The sequence below is a fragment of the Malus domestica genome, chromosome 10 (genome assembly GCF_042453785.1).
Source record: "Malus domestica chromosome 10, GDT2T_hap1".
Taxonomy (NCBI): domain Eukaryota; kingdom Viridiplantae; phylum Streptophyta; class Magnoliopsida; order Rosales; family Rosaceae; genus Malus; species Malus domestica.
This window is the reverse complement of record NC_091670.1, coordinates 43325103-43339136: the sequence shown is the minus strand read 5'-3', so window position 1 is coordinate 43339136 and position 14034 is coordinate 43325103. Positions and strand designations below refer to the sequence as shown.

The 14034-nt window shown below is 37.6% G+C and overlaps 3 protein-coding genes across 8 annotated transcripts; 1 reads left to right on the top strand and 2 right to left on the bottom strand.

Annotated features, from left to right (window-relative positions):
• LOC103446824 (phosphatidylinositol/phosphatidylcholine transfer protein SFH1) lies at positions 1 to 3563 on the top strand. Of its 4 annotated transcripts, none has more exons than XM_008385971.4 (11): positions 1 to 195; positions 324 to 352; positions 1016 to 1099; positions 1223 to 1276; positions 1400 to 1477; positions 1614 to 1667; positions 1802 to 1861; positions 1930 to 2025; positions 2305 to 2406; positions 2559 to 2639; positions 2932 to 3563. In XM_008385971.4, the coding sequence occupies exons 1-11, from the start codon at positions 141 to 143 to the stop codon at positions 3247 to 3249; spliced, it is 1011 nt and encodes a 336-aa protein (XP_008384193.3). In that variant the 5' UTR covers positions 1 to 140; the 3' UTR covers positions 3250 to 3563. The 4 variants fall into 4 exon arrangements, with proteins under 4 accessions (XP_008384193.3, XP_070662556.1, XP_028943533.2 ...); XM_029087700.2 differs by having other exon boundaries at positions 26 to 195; positions 2556 to 2639; XM_070806455.1 differs by lacking the exon at positions 324 to 352 and having other exon boundaries at positions 22 to 195.
• A 306-nt stretch (positions 3564 to 3869) lies between these two features.
• LOC103446823 (WEB family protein At1g12150) lies at positions 3870 to 6239 on the bottom strand. Its single transcript, XM_008385970.4, has 3 exons — positions 6099 to 6239; positions 5784 to 5999; positions 3870 to 5630 (listed from the first exon to the last, which is right to left on the bottom strand). Exons 2-3 carry the CDS (start codon positions 5985 to 5987, stop codon positions 4047 to 4049), a joined length of 1788 nt encoding a protein of 595 aa, XP_008384192.3. The 5' UTR covers positions 5988 to 5999; positions 6099 to 6239; the 3' UTR covers positions 3870 to 4046.
• A 3959-nt stretch (positions 6240 to 10198) lies between these two features.
• LOC103446821 (acetyl-CoA acetyltransferase 1) lies at positions 10199 to 13943 on the bottom strand. 3 transcript variants are annotated; one of them, XM_008385967.4, is made up of 15 exons: positions 13802 to 13942; positions 13582 to 13637; positions 13359 to 13457; positions 13090 to 13263; positions 12891 to 12996; positions 12554 to 12692; positions 12178 to 12255; positions 12034 to 12099; positions 11538 to 11623; positions 11362 to 11461; positions 11170 to 11280; positions 11033 to 11074; positions 10833 to 10919; positions 10664 to 10749; positions 10199 to 10463 (listed from the first exon to the last, which is right to left on the bottom strand). In XM_008385967.4, the coding sequence occupies exons 2-15, from the start codon at positions 13619 to 13621 to the stop codon at positions 10427 to 10429; spliced, it is 1251 nt and encodes a 416-aa protein (XP_008384189.2). In that variant the 5' UTR covers positions 13622 to 13637; positions 13802 to 13942; the 3' UTR covers positions 10199 to 10426. The 3 variants fall into 3 exon arrangements, with proteins under 3 accessions (XP_008384189.2, XP_070662555.1, XP_008384190.2); XM_070806454.1 differs by having other exon boundaries at positions 10646 to 10749; positions 13802 to 13898; XM_008385968.4 differs by having other exon boundaries at positions 10646 to 10749; positions 13582 to 13943.
• Between the last annotated feature and the right edge of the window lie 91 nt (positions 13944 to 14034).

The window sequence follows — 14034 nt, the reverse complement described above, 5'->3', positions numbered from 1 at the left end:
GGGGCCAACATTATTCATAGTAAGGTGGAGGGGAGGGCTCCCTTGCAAGCAGCAACAGAAGAAAACAAAGACTCACTGTCCTCAGAGAGTTAAAGGACACAGGACACGGGCACGGCAGCAGCAGCAGCACAAGAAGAGAAATGGGGATCGTTTCTCAGGAAGCGATCAAGCAGTTCCAAGCTCTGATGGATCAAGGTCTGCTTCCTCTCTCTCTCTCTCTCTCCATCCTCTTTCTTCCCTTTGGGTGTTTTATTTATTTTTATTTTCACCGTTTCTGATATTTCTAGTGTTTTTTTATTGGGTGGAATTTGGGGAAATGGCAGTTGATGAGCCTCTCAAGAGAACGTTTCAGGTTGGCATTTTCCCCTCTCCGATCTTTCTTCTGTTCTCTTGTCACTGGTCAGCTTAAACTCAGCTCAACTCACTACTCTTCTTCTGCTGCTGCTGCTGCCGACTTTCTACTTTTCTTTCGTTTTACTTAATTTATTTGTTTTTAATTGACCTTCTTTTTGAACTTTTTGGGTTTGGAGGTGCTGCTAATGCTAATCCCATTAGTGGTATACACTACCATCTTGTGAATCGTGTGATGGTTAATCTACCCAATACCACTAGAATCAATCTCATCTCATCATCCCATTGCTAACGTAATCTTTCATCTTGTTTTTTGTTCTTCTGGATAATTTCTAATTTCCAATTGCCCATTGGCATTTTTTGCCACTCAAATCATGTTACTGGCGTTTAATAAGCATCCCCAAAAAATAAAAATAAAATCTTTTCTTTGATTTTAACATGAACATCAAGTAGGGGACAAGTCAAAGACACTTGAGTATATAAATTTCTTGTCTTGCCATTTAGTGAATCATGACACTTGATGCAGGTAGTCTTTCCCAGCAAATGCTTCATTTGAATTTTGACCTTTACTGGATAATAATCACTCGTGTTTTCCTTCTCCATCTTTTATTTTTTTATTTTTGACTTGTATGAATGATCATTGTAATTGTTTCTTGGTTTATAGAATGTTCATCAAGGCTATCTAGTTGAGACTTTCGGCCGTTTTCTCAAAGCAAGGGATTCCAACGTTGGCAAAGCCCATAAAATGGTAACACTGCATCTTGTCTCTTTCGCCTCCAAATGATTCAAATGAATCATATCCATTGTCGGCTCTCTTCTTTTGTTTTTGTTTCTATTGATGAAATCCAATGGTACGTTCGTGATGTTCCAGTTGGTCGATTGTTTAAACTGGAGGGTACAAAACGATATCGACAATATATTGGCCGTAAGTTTACCCTATTCTCCTACTTGTCTAGCGTTTTCCTTTGATTGCCAAATTACCAATCTAATGTATAACCATGGTGGCCTACCCGTGCTGACATATCCTGAATCTTATTCCTCTGTGCAGAAGCCCATAGTTCCAACTGAACTATACAGAGGAGTGCGAGATTCACAGCTCATAGGTCTTTCGGGTTACTCAAGAGAGGTGCTCATTCTTTCTTAAAAACTTATCTCTTTTGTGGCGTTTACACTGTCATGTCTCTTCTACGAATGGTTTTTCTCTTGAAATTTGTGTGTGCTTCAGCCTGTAACATGTTTATTCATTCTCCTTTGCTCTTCAGGGCTTGCCCATCTTTGCCATTGGTGTTGGACTCAGTACATTTGACAAAGCATCAGTAAGTATTAGATGAAAATGAAAGACCATATTGTCTTACAATTGACAACAATTCTTGAATTTGAATTACCTACATCTGCCACTTTATCTTGGTGCTGGGGGTCCTTGAGAAATATTTTTTCTTCTTGATTGCAGGTTCACTACTATGTTCAGTCACACATTCAAATTAATGAATATCGAGATCGTGTAATTTTGGTGAGTATCAGATCTTGAATCTCTAAGGTTTCTTGAGTCTTTCTTCTGACCTGTGTTTTTGGCTGTAGCCTTCTGCATCGAAGAAGTCTGGTAAGCATATTACCACCTGCATCAAGGTTTTAGATATGACTGGTTTGAAGCTCTCAGCACTAAGCCAAATAAAGGTACATAAAACTTGATAACGTAGATTCTTTTTGTTTGTTTGTTTTCATTACAGTTTAAACGTATCTTGTTCTTTCCTATGACAAGTACAAGTCACAATTTTATTTAGGTTTATCCAATGTTCCTTAGTGAGGAATTATTTTTATAAATTTTCGAAAAAAAAAAAAAAAAACTAGGATGATTATATATCTCATGAAATGCATAAGTGTGACAATTCTACTTTTGTATGTATGTACATGAGTTCTACAATTCCCTACCTTATATGTTTCACGTCCGTGCAGTTAATGACAATTATATCAACCATTGATGATTTGAACTACCCGGAGAGGACAAATACATACTACATTGTAAATGCCCCATATATATTCTCAGCTTGTTGGAAGGTTGGTCTTCACATTGTTGATCTTTGTGATATAATGATCTTAAATCTTTTGTTTTATACACAAGTATGATTGAGTTTGTTGCATGAGACACATTCATATATTTTAGATGCCCTTTTGGAATTGGAGTCGTATAATTTGTGGACTGTTAGCAGGTTGTCAAGCCACTTTTGCAGGAGAGGACAAGGAAAAAAGTGCAAGTGTTGTCTGGTTGTGGTAGGGATGAACTGTTGAAGGTAATGTATTCCCCATTATGCTTCATGTGTTGCGAATTTGAATGCTTATGAGTTCTTCTCATATTACTTGAAAGCATCTTTCTTTTTTCGGTCACATTAAAATAACTTTCTAACAGTTGAGTTTTGATATCCTTAGTATTTTCACTGGACACGAACATGTTTCCTCTTTCCAAAGTCAATGTACTTGTTGAAACGGGATGCGAAGGCAAACCCATGTGATGGACACATAGCCCAGTTTTGCTTCTTGTATTCAAATGGACTGATCTTGTAGTTGGATTTGATGTTTGTGTAGATAATGGATTATGCATCTCTTCCACATTTCTGTAAAAGTGAAGGTTCGGGATCATCTCGAAATTCACAGAATGGAGCTGACAATTGCTTCTCCCTGGACCACCACTTTCATCAACAGCTCTACAACCACATCAAGCAGCAATCGATGATGAAGGAATCCGTTCAACCATTCAGACACGGTTCTTTTCATGTGGATGTACCTGAGGCAGCTGCAGAAAGAACACAGATTGCTAAAACGATAGAATCCGAGTTTAACAAATTTGGTAATGGGAATGGGCTATCTGAATCTATAGATGGCCTCAAAATCAATGGTGACTGAAGCCAGAGTTTGGTGCCTTTCCAACTTGCGATGAATCTTATGGCTTTGTGCTCACTTCTAAAGCTGCTAGACAAGGAATCTTTGCATTACTGATCCTAGAGTTGCAATCATCCGATATGATTGGTTGTAATGGTAGTTGCTGACATTATCTACGTGAATTTAACGGTCGCAAAGCTACTACAGTGTATGTAATTTGACGTGTGGGACTGGATTATCAATTCAGACCTCTGAGTAGCCTAATATGCGTTGTAGTAATGCAGCAGGAAAATTGTCGTCTTTAGTTGCACGGTTCTATATCATATAGTAATTGCACAGATTAACCTGTTTTCACCTTGAGGGATTATATTCACACTCTAAATTATTTCTCCCACGCCTGTTTAATTTTTTAATATTTTTTACACTACTAATACTTGATAGAGAAATATTAAAAAATTAAAAGGTGTAGGGAAAGTAATTTGAGGTGTGTCAATATAATCTCCCTTCACTGATAGGGATTTTTTTTCTTTTCTTTAACATGTCAGTTTCTGGTTCTGGTGCTATTTCTGTAGTGACGACGCGCCTAGCGATCGGTTGATTAAGGTCTGCATACTAACTTCTTAAATTTTGCTAGGAAGAGCCAATAAAAGCAGAAATTGTTGTTTTGAGTAATGAGATAATAAAACGATAGATTTACATGTTTCCCTGTTTTTGGACCACTGATACTTACAAATAAGTTATCCTGAATGCAATCAATACACCAAAAATGTGACCTGTTGAAATGGAACTTGTCTGGCATTGTGATCTGATCTCGAAACCTGCTAGAACTGAATGGAGAATGACGCTGATGATTCGCCTACCACCGTTTGTTCTTCTTGGCGCCGCTTACGAAGTTCTCCCTCAACTGCTGATTTTGCCGAATCTGCCATCTCTGCTTTGTTCAATGCCATGTCTGTTGCAGTCTTGATTTCCTCTATGGCTTTTAAATTGGCCTCCAACTTTTTATCTACTTCAGTTTTTCTTACATTGATTGCTTCCACTTGGTTCATGCTTTCTGCCTCTTTCATCTCAGCCAATTTTTCACATTCCTCTACTTTCTTTCTCAAAGATTCAAACCCCTCCTCCGATAGTCTGATCTTGGCACCACCGGTCTCTGAGTTTGAAGACGCACCTTCTTCCTGTGTTCCCCCAGATAAGAGCTTCAGCTCCTCAAGGACTCTTTGTTCTGCTTCTCTTGCATCTTTAGCTTCTTCGAGGGCAATTTTCAGTTTCTTCTCTGTTCCCTCTGCTGCAACTCGGCTATCGTCAGCTTCTCGCTTATGTCGATTAGCATTTTCCTTCATCTTTTCCACTTCCAGCCTTGCACTTTCAGTTTCGGAGTACAGTTTCTGGGCAGTTGAACTGTGATGTGCATCATATTCATGAGGACTAGGAGGTGCATTACGCTGTGCCTCTGCCTCTTCCTTGATTTTCTGTATTTGATCAGTAAGTTTAGTAGCGAGAGCTTCCATTTCCATTTCTTTGTCCTTCAGTTCACCCTGTTCCCTCTTCATGTCTTCCAATTCGAGCCTGAGGGAACTCACGAAGCTTCGGAGAAAGCTCTCTTCGTCCGCAACTTCCTGCAGCGTCTTTGTGGCTTCATTGAGCTCCATAGTTACCCCTCTCACGGAGTCCATTTCGCATGCGTGCGCTTTCTTCATCTCTTCTTGTATAACTTCAATCTCCGATGTTGTTTCTTCAAGCTTTGCCTCTAGTTCTTTGGCCAGTTCCGGATCAATTTCATTCTTCAAAGATAGCAATTTGTCTTCTGCTTCTTGCTTCGCACTTCTGTAGGATCGAAGGTGGGCCTCTTTTTCAGACATGGCGTTTACCTGCTCCTGTTGGGCTTGCAGGGCGGCAAGTTTGAGCTGTTCAATGGATCCCTGCATGGCTGAAACTTCCTTTGACAGCTCGTTAACCCTGTCTGAGTTAACGTTTGCTGAACGCTGAGCTTCCGCTGCCTGTTGGAATGCAGCCAGTTTTGCTTCCAAGGCAGCATCAAAGTCCTGTCGGATTTTGGTGAGCTCTTGCTTTTCTGCATCGAGTTCGGTCACAGTGGTTGTGTACTCATTTCTTGCGTGATCCAGTTCCCGTTTCCAAGAATTACCTTCAATGGTTTCTCTGGATTTGACCTCTTCTAGTTTCTTAGCCCGATTCTTGACATCTTCGGCGTCTTTAATTGCTGATCGCTTGGAGTCTGTTAGAGTTTTGAGCTTGGTGTTCAGATCCTGCAGTGTTCTCTTGGCCTTATCAAGCTCAGAGAGTGCTCTAGCTTTGGCTGTTTCCGCACTCTGTAATTGTTGCTTAATCTTGTTTAGTTCCTTCTGTGCTAATAGAAGTTGGGTCTCCTTGTCCAGTGCATTAGTCTGACAAACAAGAAATCGCTGGCTACATATCAAATCATTCAGAAGAGATGATATATACAATACAATTTACAAAATAGAAAGGGTATCCTCTTTGCAAGACGTGCGTCCATAAGTCAGCATGGCATGAAGGGATATATTGATTGAATATTGTACCTCTGGCGAAAGCTTTTTCTTGACGGCATTGGCGTTGACTCTGGGGCTGGCATTGGAAGATGGTCCTCCTCTAGAAACGACTTTGCCAAACAAACTAACAGCGGCTTTGACAGATTGGAAGGGTGCTCGGGTGTCGACCTCTCCCACCTCCGCCCTCGGGGAACCCGCAGCCTTCTGCTGATCCTTTATACGGACATTCGCCATTTTTGGTTACTTCTGCTCGCAACATGCATGTATGTATGAATGTATCAAATATTTGAACCAAATTATTGTGTCTGAATAGTGCTATAATATTGGAAACGTGAAAGCACGTACCTGCAAGGGAAAAAGATGATTAAGAAGACTTGAAGTCAGAGGTGGTGCAGGTGGTCAAAAGTAAAAAGAGGAAATGGCAGACGGTGGATGGGACTAGATTTGTTGGCGGAATGGAAGCTCTCCGGGTCCGTTGGAAACAAGAACAAACAAGCGCAGAGATGGAGAGAGCCCAGAGAGTAGGGAGGAACGGAAGAGGTTGATTGCCCTTTGTACAAATTTGCTTATTCTGCTATTTTAGCGGGAACCAAACCGAACTACGCGGAGCTTAACGGACAACGCCAACCGCTACATTTTGGGAATTACAGAATTGGCCTTGCCTGCCACCTCACCTCACCTCACCTTAGTCAATAGTCACACAGATGACGTACTTGACCCTTGACCAGAGCGTGCGTTGCTTTACCTTCTTAGGATCTCCACATCACTTTTGAGCTATGCCACTATCCTTTTATTACTCATCTGTTTATTAACTCTAAAATGTATATAAACATTTTTATTGAGATTTAAAAATAGTAATACCGCTTTCAAAAGTTTTATTACATTTTCCTTATTACCCATGAATAATACTTTCCATGTATTTTGGTTTTATCTATTCTTAAACTTGATATAAATCATACATGCTTTAAGACTCAAATAACGGTAATACGGATTCCAAAAGTCTTATTTACATCTCATTTTGCATTATGGACAAATGCAAATGCATGTTCTACTCCAATAAAAAATGAGGCAAATTTGAGATCTAATTTAATACTCTCTCTTAGACTAGCTACGTCCCTCACCAAAAGATGTTAAAGATTGTAAATAGAGTGAGACCCATCAACTTTTGCATTTGTATTACAACCATTATAAAACTTATTTTAGTGCTTGTTCCCTTGCTATGTATGCTCTGTAATAATAATGTAGGATATTATAGAGATTTTGGATCACAGACTGTCCTAGTAATTTTCTTATATTGATCAATTCCTTTTGTTTAAAATAGAAATATTGAAGTGGGGTCCAAAACATTACCAAAACGGGACTCCATCTACAACAACCTCCACAAAAAGTCGTACTTGAATTTCAAAACCTCACATTGCAGTGAAAGCAAAAAGATTTTAAGATTATTTTTTCACAAATTCGCAAAATAGCATAGAAACCATGACGCCTATAATTTTTTTTCTTGCTAAATATTTTTCACCATGATTAAGAATAACTTTATAAGAATTTTGAAAATGGTTTCACCATTTATTGTGCCACAAATGTATTTTTTAATTGATTCTTTGTGCCGTAAACTTAAAATAAATTGACAAAAATTGAAGTGGTGCACAAGACATTCTGAAAAAGGACTCCATCTACAAGAATATTAGCAACAACTCTTACATGAATTTCAAAACCTTACAATGCGGAGAAGGTGAAAGCAAAAATATTATATGACCATTTTTGCCTTATTTTGCAAAATGGCCTGGAAACGTGATGGTTAGCACACGCTTTTTTGGAAACAAAAATGCAAATTTTTTAGCTATACGGAATATTTTTCGTCATTATTAAGAGTAACTTTATAAGGCAATTGGAAGCTGTTTTACTATTTATTTAGCTACAAATGTATTTTAATAGAATATTTATGCCGAAAATTTAAAAGTATATAGACAAATATTGAAGTTGGGTCCAAAACAATATAAGAGTAACTTGTTGGATCCCGAAAACCTATAACAGTAATTGTATAAGGAAATTGAAAATTGTTTAACCATTTATTGAGTCACAGATGTATTTCTAATAGAATATTTTAGCCCAAAACATAAAAGTATATAGACAAATATTAAAGTGGGGTCCTATCTAAAACAACATCCACAAAAAGTTGTACATGAATGTCAAAACCTCACGTTGCGGTAAAAGTAAAAAGATTTTATGATTATTTTTTACAAGTTTGCAAAATAGCCTAGAAACCGTGACGGTTAGCCTATGATTTTTTTTTTTTGGAAAAATGCAAATTTTTGTTTTTGCGAAATATTTTTCGCAATGATTAAGAATAATTTTATAAGACAATTGAAAACGCTTTTACCATTTATTGTTCCACAAATGTATTTTTAATTGACTCGTTATGCCGTAAACTTAAAATGAATTGACAAAAATTGAAGTGGTGCACAAGACATTCCGGAAAGGATATCCCTCTACAAGAATACAAGCAAAGGCTCTTACATGAATTTCAAAACCCCAGAGTGTAGTAAAGGTCAAAGCAAAAAGATTTTAGGGCGATTTTTTTATAAATTTGCAAAAGGGCCGGGAAATGTGATGGTTAGCCTACGTTTTTTTGAAAAAAAATGCAAATTTTTTAGTTATGTAGAATATTTAACGTCACAAATAAGAGTAACTTTATAAGGAAATTGAAAACTGTTTTACCATTTATTAAGTCACAGATGTATTTTTAATAGGATATTTTAGCCCAAAACTTAAAAGTATATAGACAAATATTGAAATGGGGTCTAAAACATTACCGAAACAGGCTCCATCTACAACAACATCCACAAAATGTTGTACATGAATTTCAAAACCTCACATTGCGGTGAAAGCAAAAAGATTTTAGGATTATTTTTATACAAATTCGCAAAATAGCCTAGAAACCGTGATGGTTAGCCTACATTTTTTTTTTTGGAAAAAATGCAAATTTTTTTTGAGAAATATTTTTCGTTGTGATTAAGAATAACTTTATAAGGCAATTGAAAATAGTGTTCCCATTTATTGTGCCACCAATGTATTTTGAATTCACTCTTTATGCCGTAAACTTAAAATAAATTGATAAAAATTGAAGTGATGCACAAGACATTTCGAAAAGGGACTCCATCTACAAGAATATTAGCAACAACTTGCATGAATTTCAAAACCTCACAGTGCAGTAAAGGTGAAAGCAAAAGGATTATATGACCATTTTTTTTATTTTATAAATTTTCAAAATGGCATGGAAATGTGATGGTTAGCCCACATTTTTTTTCAATTTTTTAGTTATGCGGAATATTTTCCGTCATGATTAAGAGTAACTTTATAAGGCAAGTGGAAGCTGTTTTACCATTTATTGAGCTACAAATGTATTTTTAATAGAATATTTAAGCCGAAAACTTGAAAGTATATAGACAAATATTGAAGTGGGGTCCAAAACATTACCGAAACGGAACTCCATCTACAACAACATCAACAAAAGTCGTACATTGAATTTCAAAACCTCACATTGTGGTGAAAGCAAAAAGATTTTAGGATTATTTTTCTACAAATTCGCAAAATAACCTAGAAACTGTGATGATTAGTCTACCTTTTTATTTTTGAAAAAAAGGCAAAATTTTATTTTTGCGAAATATTTTTTGTCATGATTGAGAATAACTTTATAAGGCAATTGAAAATGGTTTGCCATTTATTGAGCCACAAATGTATTTTTAATTGACTTTTTTTGTCGTAAACATAAAATAAATTGACAAAAATTACAATGGTGCCCAAGACATTCCGAAAAGGCACTCCATCTAAGGAAAACAAAAGCTCTTACATGAATTTCAAAACCTCATAGTGCAGTGAAGGTGAAAGCAAAAAGATTTTAGAACGATTTTGTATAAATTTGCAAAATAGCCTAGAAACAGTGATAGTTACCCCACTTTTATTTTTAGAAAACTACAAAATTTTTATCTAGCAAAATATTTTCCGTTATGAGTAAGAGAAACCTTATAAGGCAATTGAAAGTGGTTTTACCACTTATTGAGCCACAAATGTAAATGTAAATGTAAATGTAAAACTTTCCTTTGATATTCTTGAGAGTGGACAACTGTTTTGACAATATTTTAGGGCTCACAACCATATTTTTCACTTATATTTTACTTTTGGGCTTAAATATTCTATTAAAAATATATTTGTGACTCAATAAAAATTAAAACCGCTCCATATGTCTTATAATGTATTTCTGGATGCAAATGCAGAATATTTCGTGAAAATAAAAAATTTGTATTAAAAAAATGCGGGGTTAAAACTTAAAATTCATGATTTTTTTTTTAACAATTTTGTGATTTTCTAAAAAACACAATTATAAACCCTATTTGGTGCTTGTTTCGCTGCACAGCATACTTGGTAATAATAATGTAGTACAAGAGTTGGACAAAAGGTTTTGATTCTCTGTAGTTTCGTATACCATACTCCATATATAGTATGCAAGGATAGAACAAAAAGAATGAGAAAGGAATAGGGCACATCTTTTCTTTCTTCAAGCATCAATTACTGACATACAAATTACAATTACAAACCTTTGTTGCTTGTTGCTGGGAAACAAAGTTAGAACACCTTTTACAACATTCTGATGATGATGATGATGATGATGCCATTCATAACAAAGACGGTCCCAGCCGCCAAGTTATTGGCCTGCAAGTGCAACATCAAAACTACTTCATTAGTGATTTGACTCCTCTACTCGTTAAGGTTGTTGAAAATTCAGAGGTACACATCCAAAGGGGGACAAACATCGGCAATTGTTATAGCACTAGCAGCCGGTGGAATTGGAAAGAACAAGACACTATTCAATTTGAATCGAGCATACGCCTTACCAAATGTAAAAGCCTTACATGAGCTCAAGAACAAGAGCAGATGCCCCCCCTCCCCCGTTGCATATGCCACCAACCCCATACCTCCCATTCTTATGTCTCAGTACCTGCAACAACGTTACTCTTCGATTAAGGGACACTCACGAAAATTAACAATCACATGAGAGAAACAAGCAAATCCTTGATTTACCCCTAACAATGTGACCAAGATACGAGCTCCACTGCATCCTAACGGGTGTCCCAAAGATACAGCTCCACCATGGGCATTAACTCTATCCTGAATTCATAAGAAAGACGAATTGTGAAAATAAATAAATAAATGACCTGTTTTGAGAGTTCAGAGTGCACCATATCAATTTTGATTTCAATAACTTTGCATGAAAGACTCACGGGATTAAGGCCCAGCAGCTTTTGATTGGCAAGAGCAACTACCTGCAGAGTTAAAAAGTATTTGTTTTCAGAAAATGCTAAATAAATCAAAGAAAAGATGTATCAAAGTATCAAAGTATAAAAGCATGTGGTCTTACTGAAAATGCTTCATTGATTTCATAGTAATCAATTTGAGAAGCCTCCAAACCAGCATTTGAAATAGCTTTTGGTAGTGCAAGGGCTGGAGCAGTTGTAAATAATTCAGGCGCCTGTCCAGACAATCTTGTTTTAGCATCAAAACAAGTTGGACTCCACCAAACCAAGATAAATGAGAAATGGCATGTCACTACCTGAGCTGCATCAGCATATCCCTTAATCTTAGCAATTACTTGTAACCCAAGTTGAAGTGCCTTCTCCCCACTCACTAGCACTAGTGCAGCTGCACCATCGCTGCCCAAGAAAAACACAACCCATTATGCATCGTTAAAAATGAGAGAGAGAGAGAGAGAGAGAGAGAGAGAGAGACCTTATGCTAGAAGCATTGCCAGCAGTAACAGAACCCCCATTCTCCTTAAAACTTGGTGGAAGCTTCTTTAATTTTGCAGCATCAAACTAGCAAAAGGCAGATAAAACATATAACAATGGAAGTGCATTTGATATTTTGATGCTGAAAAATGAAATCATAATACAGGAATGAAATTTTTGTAGACCTCCAAAACCATGAAATTAAAGTTCAAAAGTTATGTTAATTGTCAAATAAGGGGGAGAACAAAGTGGTTGGAAGAGGTAGAATTTTGACTCACTACAACCAGATATTGAAGTTCAACCAATTTAAAATCCCCACTTTCCTTGTCAAGAAAATCTACAACATTTAGTTGAAATCAAGATATAGGTAATATACTTTGATCACTAAAACTCGAAAAGTTTTGCAATTCTGATCTGCAAAGTAAAATATGGTAGTTATCACTTTAAAAGAAACATAGTCCATGTAAGTTTATCCCATGCCCACCTATTGTACTTACCTTTTGTAAACCATCATCCTTGTCAACAGTTGAGGAAGGCTTTCCTCTTCCCCCAGAAACTTCAACCTGCAGCAGAAGATTGAGAGTTAACATTGGCATTTTCTGCAGCATAAGCTGAAAAGTTAGCACAGTATGAAATCACACCGGAACTATTTCCCATTTAAAGAGACCAGCATCTTGCGCAGATAGTCCACGCTCAAAACTTTGAATAGCATAAGAGTCCTGCAAGGAAACATTAATATAGCCCAATCTTAGAGATAGTGACAAGAGTAAGTTAAACTTAGTATGACAAGGGAATTATATGTCAAAATACATACATTGAACTGTAAGATTTTACAGTTCCAATCTTGATGGATTAAGCAGTCTGTTTTCTAAGCACACTAAGCACAGAAATTTATGAATCTGATGTGGCCACAAATACAAGAAAAGCCATCTCTCAGATAAATTTATTGATTGCAGAACACCTAAAGATGAAATGCATCAATATAATTTAGCAGGTCAATCTCTTGAGAGACCCTACCTGCTCTTCCCTTGATATGGAAAGTTGATCAGCACATATTTCTGCACAAACTCCCATTCCAAAGTCATTATAGACATCCCAAAGACCATCTTTAAGCATGCCATCGACAATCGTATCATGTCCTAATCGAGACCCTTGCCTGTTTGCAAATTAGAGTCACGAACACAAATTAGGTACATTTAGGAGCACACTGAACCGCACCAACATGAGTGCAAGCCCTTCAAGTGGAATATGGATTGCAAGATTTTACTAAGTCCCCTAACCATGAGACTTACAAATATCTTAATTCTTCAGTAGCTGGTAGACACAACAATAAGGAAATGAGAAAAAGGCTAACCTGGCAGCTGGTAGATATTTAGGGGCATTGGACATGCTTTCCATGCCACCAGCGACAACGACATCGTTGAGACCCAGCTGGATGGTTTGTGCTGCTAGCATTGTGGCTGAACAAAGAAATACCCCGCGCAGGGATCAGTGACAGTGACGAAGATCACAAGTGACAGAAATAAACAACTTAAGGGAGTGGGGGAGCTAACCTTTCATCCCAGAAGCACAAACTTTGTTAATGGTGGTGCAAATGACAGAGTTGGGGATGCCGGCAGCGAGAGCAGCCTGTCTGGCAGGAGCTTGGCCAAGATTGGCGCTTAGAACATTCCCAAAGAAGACCTCTTGCACAAGGGAAGGATCCACATTTGCTCTCTTAAGAGCACCTAACCATTTATTTTATTACAGTTGATCGAAACAATCATAAATCTAATAGGAGAAAAAGTAGAGAGAGAAAGAGAGAGAGAGAGGTTAGACAGACATTGAATAGCAAGAGAGCCGAGGTGGGTAGCAGAGAAAGAGGAGAGGGAGCCAAGGAATCCACCCATGGGCGTGCGGGCGACTCCCACTATACACACATCTGAACAAACAAGCAAACACCGTCCCCCCAAATCAGAAGGAAAAAAAAAGAGACAAGAAGAAATGGAAAATTGAAGCAGCGCAGTTAGAGAGGGAGGGAAGGAAAGAGGGGGGTTTTACTTTACCTCGAGGATGAATAGGATCAGAAGAAGATGGAGAAGCCATGAGCGATGGAGGATCGCTGTTGCAATTGCAAACGAACAGAGAGAGAGTACGTGCCTCGTAAGGTTGGGTCGCAGAAGAAGAAGAAGAAGAAGAAGAAGATTATCCCATGAGCATGATTGATGATTGTTCGAGTTTATCGTTTTAAAGTAATTAATTGATTTAATTAAGGACTTGACTGACCTTCCTTTGTCCTTTTCTTCTGACTTGCACCACCCATGCCCATGCCATCATCACTGTCGTTGCCTGTTTTGCTGGATTTTTATCATCAGTTTTTCAGTCCAGAATTTTATCATTCTACGCCGGGAACCGCAAACATCACCCACTTCTGACCCCACTCCCAAGTTGGGCAGTCTTCATTTTTTTTTGGACTTGGATTGTCTGCCTTCTCATTTCGGTGCCCTCCCGTGCCCCTT

Coding starts and splice junctions, on each gene's coding strand:
- LOC103446823 (XM_008385970.4), bottom strand. CDS start 5,987: ATGGCGAATGTCCGTATAAAGGATCAGCAGAAGGCTGCGGGTTCCCCG. Junction 5,631..5,783: donor AGAAAAAGCTTTCGCCAGAG/GTACAATATTCA, acceptor CTTGTTTGTCAG/ACTAATGCACTGGACAAGGA.
- LOC103446821 (XM_008385967.4), bottom strand. CDS start 13,621: ATGGCTTCTCCATCTTCTTCTGATCCTATTCATCCTCGAG. Junction 13,458..13,581: donor TGATCCTATTCATCCTCGAG/GTAAAGTAAAAC, acceptor TTGTTTGTTCAG/ATGTGTGTATAGTGGGAGTC. Junction 12,256..12,553: donor CCATATCAAGGGAAGAGCAG/GTAGGGTCTCTC, acceptor GTTTCCTTGCAG/GACTCTTATGCTATTCAAAG.
- LOC103446824 (XM_029087700.2), top strand. CDS start 141: ATGGGGATCGTTTCTCAGGAAGCGATCAAGCAGTTCCAAGCTCTGATG. Junction 196..323: donor CCAAGCTCTGATGGATCAAG/GTCTGCTTCCTC, acceptor GGGAAATGGCAG/TTGATGAGCCTCTCAAGAGA. Junction 353..1,015: donor CTCTCAAGAGAACGTTTCAG/GTTGGCATTTTC, acceptor CTTGGTTTATAG/AATGTTCATCAAGGCTATCT.